The following is an 8,167-nucleotide window of genomic DNA, read 5'->3' on the forward strand; positions in this document are numbered from 1 at the left end:
TTTTCATTCTTTGCAAGATAGAAACTTAATATCATGATCAGAAATACTGTAACTGCATGATTATAGTCACATTCAAGAAGTTAAATGACTGAAATCTAGATCATATAATGTCTTATTAACCTACTTATACAATACATATATTGTTTTTCTCAGTCAGATGTGATGTACAAAGTTCTGTTTGATTGTATTGAAATTTCTAAATTTTATTTGAAGTATTGTTGAGTGATTTCTTATTTTTATGAAGTAAAACAAATTGATATGTAGTTTCATTTGGATCAACTAATGGCTTCAAAAAGGTGGGGGGTGGGTGGGGTTAATAATATTATAAATATAATAATCAAGTAAAAGTTATCATTTCTTGAGTGTATTTTTGTATTTAGAAAACAATCTTCAATTTTAAATACAATATGAAAAGTGAAAAGCTGACACTGTTATTTGCTGAATAACCCCCCCCCCCCAGGTATGACCCTCATCATTGTTATGTCACCCCTACAATGTAAAAATAAACTAAATTGTTGAAAGCAAGATATTCACAAAGTGTTGTGACCATTTTGCACCTTGCAATTTACAAGGATTCTGACAGCAAAGGGCAAATAACGTTATCGGGCAAAAATAGTCCATGTGACCAAGCATGATTTGGCGTTGAATACAAGGTTTTAAAAATATTTTAGATCAAATTCTCATAGAAATTACTTACTGTTTTAGAAAAATCAGGTCTTCTTGGTGTATATTCAGAAATTCAATTTTTTCTCTCCAAAGAAATATTTCATTTTTATTTTTTTTTCCATGAAAATGATGCAATTAATTTATTTTCATCGATATACACTTGCAGTAATACTTCAAAAAGGTTTTTGAAAACTTTCAAGACTGTAAATGGCCGAAAAGTCAGATTTTGCTCCCAAGACACCAAAAAGTAGTTACAAACAATTAGATGAATTAGCACAGAAAAATCAGACAGCGGTAAGTGTAAATCCATATATCTATAAATAGCCATTGTTTAAAAAATTTTACCCACGACAAACGTTTATGAACCGAGGCAACTCTATATGTCCTTGTAGTATTGAAATATGTGCCACACATCTAGTTAGCTGGATTTCTCACTACAACATGATCCTCTGTCAATCTGAATTATTGTAAAGATAACAAAAAGTGATCATTCCTTAAATTTTAGTCCATTTAAAACGGAATTACGTTCCATGTATTATTTTCTTTTTAATCCTTGTCTACAAATATCTTTAAACGTTATGGAAAAAAACTTCCACCTACATTATATTTGTACATGTACATACCAATCCCAAAATTTTGCTGATCTGGGAAAGGGCATGCAAACATTATTTCAAAGATGGCCTTGCAATGTTAAATGAGGAAAACATTTTTTTCTTGTTTTTGAGATTTTCTTGTTTTTATTTTCAGATTTTTAGTCAATTTGAACAACACCCAGAGGGATTTCTTGCTTCTTTAACACTGGGAGAGGAGGTGTTCACTGGAATTGGAAGCAATAAAACGGCAGCAAAAGATAAAGCAGCGGAGGCTGCATTAGAAATATGGAGTACGAAAATAACTCCAGAGAAAAAGATAGAAAAGACACCTGTTACGATACTAAATGAATTTTGTCAGCATAATAGGAAGGTATGTTAAATGCATGAACTACCCTTTTGCTGGGAAGGTTACGTTACAAGTGATCGAGAAAAAATTCAAATACCAAGTTTCAAAATTTTAAATACAGTCACTGAGATAAATGTGTATAATAATGTTCAGAAATATCTGTTGCTAAATACAAAATAATATCTTTCGAGATTTTCCATTCCGCATGTCGCTTCTTACAGAGATTGAGTCTGTAATTATAGAACGGTTTTCTTAATTGTAAACTACCAACAGATTGCAAGTTAAACAAAACGGCTGAAATTAAGTTTTTCTTTCGGATTTTTTTTTCTTCTCACAATAGTAAATGTTACTTTAATTAAATATCAATGATCATCATTAACTTATTGATGTGCTTTAATGAATATCTTTAATGTATCAAGATTTTTAATGATGAAACTTAAAGATATATAAGCCGCATTAGTGTTTTATTGTAAAAGAAATATATATATTTGGTGTCTCATCAAGTTATATAAGTTATATACTTTCTGCAAATAAGACAATTCCACTCCATCACTTTTAAAAGTAATGAAATATTATTTGGTAAAAATTATTTTCTCTCCGAGTCGGATAATAAAACGCCTCTTACTGAAATATTCATGATCACGTGGTCGCATGCTCACAGCAAACAATGTTCCAATCTCGTGAATGAACCGAAAAGCATGATGGTCTTCTACGTTTTCACTACAAACACGTGAGTTAGGGATTATCAATACGTGAGCACACCTCAGAGTTGGTTGCTTTTTGTATCGTGGAAGAATCACTTGCAATTGTCTTTTCAATAGCAGTACAGCACGGGGAAACTCTAAACAAACGGACCTGTACAATGGAGTGGGGAAACCTTTAATTTTTATCATTGTTAATCATTTGTATGTAAATATGAGCTTGGGATTAGTAAATACATGTTATAATGTACATAATGCATTAAGCGTGTAAATGTTTGGGAAATGCATCAAGTCTTTCCGAGAGCGATTTAAAAAACTAGCCCTTTCGAAAAGCACATGTAGTATTTCATGAATTTCATCCATAAATGCATTAAATGCAATTCATTGAGCTGATTGGTCGATTTGTCAGTCATATTGGTTCCTCACTGAACAGACGTCACAAAAATATTTTCCTCGACCTGATGATTCTCGTGATGCTTTTCCCGCGCACATGTGCAGATCCAGGATAAAGGTCAGTCCTTTATAAATATGCATGGGAATATCATGTTCTTTTCCCGACTAGTACTTTGTTAATACCGAATAATATTTCGTCGAATTTGCAAAAATGCTTCATTTTTGATAGCTTATCATACTTAAAAATTTTTTGTTCGGTTTCAGCTGTGCAAAAATACTGTTTACCACGGCATACATATCTTTAAAACTAGCCTTATTGTAGATAAAACACAAATATGAGGAGCTTGACAAGGATGCTGATGAATTCGTCTCCAGAGTTTTGATAATGCTTGAAAATGAAGAAGGAGAAGTGGAAAAAGAGGAGGAACACAAAGGAAGAGGCAGATCTAAGAAAGATGCTAAACAAAACTCTGCCTCTACAGCTTTACAGAGAAGTTATATACTACATTCCTTCACAGGAGTTGTGCCAAATGTCAACAATGAATCTTGTTAGTTGATAAGTAAAATATGTTATGAGAGATTTTTCTGCTATACATGTTTTATCCTTTTTATATTTCCTTTTCCATTCATTATGATACTATATATTATAGACATGTTTCTTTAAAAAAATATATAACACATGCATATATCATATTTATAATACAATAATATATCATAGTTCCGTTGACCTCTTTTCAATTTTTGTTACCTTACTCGTGATTTTTTACGAGAAAAATCTTATCCTTGATTGGTCTTTTTTAAAAAAGCAAATTTAACTTAAATTTGAACTTGAATTTAAAGGTATTTCGACAGTCGGACGATTGTATGAGTGTAAACCTGGACAGACTGGTTATGTCCTAATTGTGTATTTCAGCAGAGACAGAGACTGTAAGTGAAAGTTATAGTAATCTTTTTAAGGAATAACATTCTAATTTTTTGGTTTCATGATGATTGTGATCAATCGATTGGCTTGGGGTGATAATTTGCATTAACGCTGAAGGCGTTTTTTCAACAAAATTATCAAGCAAGCCAATCGATTGATCATCGTCCTGAAACCAAAAATCTTAGAGAGTTATTTCTTATATTTACATTCCCTTTTTTTCCGCAAAAATTCCGTGCACTTCTGTCTCTATTTGTCCTTCCCAACACGTGATTTTTAAAGCAACGCCTATTGACGAACCAATACATTTATTTGGAAATTTTATCTCGGACAAAGGCATTGAAACGTAAACATATAAAAATATATAGAGAGTATGAACTTTCATTGTCAAAACAAGTAGTGGTGCTTTTTCAATCTGTACAAGTGTATGTCAATAATCTTATTTTCTCACTTCGAAAAAAATTTCGCCACTTAATTAATGTTGAATTTTGAGGCATGGACCATTATTATCTAAGCTAGGCAGCATAAAGAAAAGTACATAATTATGTATATGATACTTTCATAATTGAAAAAATATTCTTATTCAAATGTACATCACAAAAAATATTTTACCATTTTAACCAGGGGCTGATATAGACGTAAGAAACATTAAACGTTTCATGAAAGACACGTTACGATTTCAATTTGACGTGTTGAAAGATCCAACAAAAGAAGAGTTGATGAGTGTACTGGAAGCCACTTACAGACATCTAAACGAGCACTCAAAAGCCTATTATTGTTTTATTTTTTTCCTCATGGGCCACGGAAGTCAGGTAAGGGAATCTTTCTTACAAAACTTCCAAAATAAACACTTTAAATAAATGTTAAATTTTAAAAATTATTTTATAATGCATATTCAAGTATTCAAGAAACCTTAAACTTTCAATTTATCTCAGCTATTTCGAATAAACTACATTTGCACACCTTTTCTAGGCAATATGTTCGTGCATGAAGCTTAAGATAAAGGAAGCAAATTGCAGAATATATGTGCTATATGTTTCATGCCTTATAGAATTGAAAAAAAAAATATTTGCAATATGGAATTATATTATTTCTTCGATAAGAAATTGTTTTCCCTTCCTTTATTATTCAAACATGGTTTTAAAATATTAAGATTGATTTAATTTAAATATGAAAGTAATTCACTGAGATATTTTTTACTTTTGAAAGAAAACCAGTGAGTTGCTTAAGTAAAATTTCTAATATTGTAGTTTGGTGTACGAACAGCAGACAAGGGAAAAAAGAAAATGACAATCAGCATTGAAGAAATTTTGGAGTACTTTAAAAATGACAAAGTACCGAATTTTACAGGTAAGATGACACAAATCCTTTATATAAAAATACAATTATGAAAATTTAACTGTGATGTTTGAAACAATTTTAAAATGGTTTTTCTTTAAGTTCTAGCACAAGATTACCAGGTATATGTCTAGCATTTATATTTGAAAGATATATCCAATTAAATTAAACTAATTCTTTCTTTATTTCAGGAAAGCCTAAAATGTTTTACCTGCAGTGTTGTCGAGGAGAGTCACATCAGGAGACGTTGGTACAGCCCGACACTGATGAAGAGGATAGTGATAGAATTAGGGTACCGACTGATGGGGACATCCTTATAGCACACGCAACAACTGAAGGTGAGTTCATTTTCATGACGTCAACATTAATTTGGCACTTCGGAAAATCGTACTGGATGCCAGTAAACACAAACTTTTTCATGTGAATGCAGTTATAATTTTCTAGCACACTTGAATTTTGAAAAAAAATTATCCTTGCTACAAAGAAATAAAATATTTTGGTTTACCTTGTATAAGCACCTAATGAATTTATTATTTTTTTTTATAAATAAAAGGCATGGGTTTGGACTATAGCAGCCATGAGAAAAAAATTGAAATCTTCCTGTATATTTGTTAGACTTCATTACAACAATTTTCTTTCAGGTTATAAAGCTTATCGATATAAAGACTTTGGATCTATTTTCATCTTTAATTGCATGAAGACCTTTGAAACAAACTATACATCCATGCATCTGGAAGATATGATGATAGATGTAAAGGCCATTATTGCTCTGGATCCAAGATGGCGCCGAAAAAAAGAACACGCTCAGATGCCGTGTACATGGAGCACATTAACAAAACGATTTTACTTCATACCTACTGATCGTTGAAATACAATGATATGTTAAATCATTGTATTGCTTAAGAATTTCAAATACTGGTTCTTGTCTTCGAACTTTTTTATTTATTCTGGAGATTTTTTAATATAAATACTAATGCATTTATTTATATTTATATTGAATGGAACTAATAAATTTGCAAAAGAATGTGGACTTGATCATTTTTTTTTGTAAGTAAGGAAAAATTATGTCATTTTAGTTTTATTGTATTGTTGTTACTATCCACGTTGTATGATGATACTAATTAAAATATAATGCAAACTCGATGAAGTGCCTAAGGAATTAAAGATATTTGAATATCCCCATGTTAATTTCTAGCTGATATATTGTTGTTGTATAGATGTTACAAACTTTTATTAATGTATACTATCATTGTATTTGCTTGTTTTATTTTTAAATTAAAATAAAATATGTCATTGATGAATACTGAATAGGTATCTAGATGCATTGGTTTGAAGGAAATCATACTAAAGTACAAACAAATCAAATGGCAAATATGTGACAAATGTTGTCTTGACTGATACTAGTGTAATATATTTTTTTTTCAATTTGATTTTAGACCTATTATGAATTTGATTTCTGTTTATCTTAAACCGTTAACAATAACCGTCACTCGATGAAAATTAATGACAGATGCTTTTATTGTACACATGTCATGATGGAATGTACCAGAGATTTGCTTTGGAATGGACTTGCTCATAAAGTTTAACCAGAACGCCGACCCTAACGCTGACACTAACGCAAACTTCGTCTATATGAGCTAGAAAGGTAAACCATCATTGCCTTTTCGCCACTCCTTGTTGACAATTATTAACGAAATTTAATCCCACACGAAATTTTATATTACTATATATTGAATAGGGTTACTCTCAGAACAACGAAATTAAATCCGCACGAAACTATTTTTGATGACAAATAAACGAAATTTTATCCCCACGGATAATGTGCTTCTACATTACATCTAATTTTTTTTATGATTAAATGAAAAGATTTGTAAAAATTAAATTTTTATTAATTATTTTTTTCCAGATAAATATTCCTGAATAAAGCAATGGGTTTGTACCCATAGTATTGACCAATGTTTAATTCGAAAATGAGTTTTTTTTTTCACTGATATAAAACAAGCATTCCCTTCTTATCCTCAACATTATAGCAGCACCAAGGATATACAGCGTAGGATTCCATAGTTAAAGGTGTATATTTTGAGCAACAGACAAGACTGTTCCAAACATTTGTATATATTTGTCCGAACACAGGTAACTGCTTTGTTCCTAATTTTCATTTCAAATTTCAGCACATACAGTTATACGCTAAGCTTTAGTGCTATGCAATTCCAAGTATATTCGCATTATGTGCAATGTATTTCATAACGCCTGAGTGCTATGTTATATTCTCAGTATACTTGCATTATGTGCAATGTTTACATTAAGCCTCAGTGCTATGTAATGTTATTCTCAGTATACTTGCATTATGTGCAATGTTCATATGAAGCACTAATGCTATGTTTTTTAGTACCTTAGCCTCAATTAGTCAGTGCTATGTTATTCTCGGTATACTTGCAAGTGCAAAGTTTACAAAAAGCCTAAGTGCTACGTAATTGCCATTCATATTATGTTGACATAAAGCCTAAGTGCTATACTGGCCACAATATTCTAGCATTGTGTGCAAGGTTAACATGAAGCCAATGTGCTATGTTATTCTGGTATAATTTGCTGGTTATAGGTGCATTGCTCACATGAACCTAAGCTAACTGCTATGGGTAATTTGCATTTATGTGCAATGTGGAAAATACATAAGGTAAGCCTTAGGGCTATGATATTCTCACTTTATTTGCATAACTTTCTTAGTTTATGCAATGCCTCTGTGCTATGTTATGCCCAGTATATTTGCAAGGTAGTTTAAGCCTGAGTGATATATATCGTACACTAGTACGATTATATATAAAGCTCAATGTCATGTAATTAATGGTTGAACTGACTAAGCGTTAAAAGCTACTTATGAGGTTAAGAATTCAACCAGTCAACATTAAATCTGATTTTTCTTATTGTACTTTATATTCAGCTTCTAACACATGGCGTCAACACCTAAAAGGAGAAGGAGGAGCAAAGGAGCATCGGCCCAGAACAGCGATGGTAATCAGATTCCGCCCACTGCAGGAATGCCGCAGAGGGACCAAGATGACATGATTAAATCATGCATGGCTGCCATTCTGCCAACCATTGAGGACACCTTTTAAATGATGTATGGCGGATTACCACAACAGGAGCAGTCAAACAACTGGACAAACATCTGCCACAGAAACGCAGCCTGAGCAGCCATCACAACCGAAACCCT

General features: G+C 31.7%; 1 protein-coding gene across 1 annotated transcript; it reads left to right on the top strand.

Annotated features, from left to right (window-relative positions):
- Window positions 1-873: 873 nt before the first annotated feature.
- On the top strand, window positions 874-5,914 carry LOC134260852 (caspase-14-like). Its single transcript, XM_062743383.1, has 8 exons — window positions 874-960; window positions 1,414-1,629; window positions 3,022-3,247; window positions 3,540-3,626; window positions 4,243-4,430; window positions 4,869-4,968; window positions 5,148-5,294; window positions 5,598-5,914. Exons 1-8 carry the CDS (start codon window positions 874-876, stop codon window positions 5,822-5,824), a joined length of 1,278 nt encoding a protein of 425 aa, XP_062599367.1. The 3' UTR covers window positions 5,825-5,914.
- The last annotated feature ends 2,253 nt before the right edge of the window (window positions 5,915-8,167 follow it).

The sequence above is a fragment of the Saccostrea cucullata genome, unplaced genomic scaffold (assembly GCF_032062105.1).
Source record: "Saccostrea cucullata isolate Sc308-1 unplaced genomic scaffold, CSIRO_AGI_Scuc_v1 ctg18511, whole genome shotgun sequence".
NCBI lineage: Eukaryota > Metazoa > Mollusca > Bivalvia > Ostreida > Ostreidae > Saccostrea > Saccostrea cuccullata.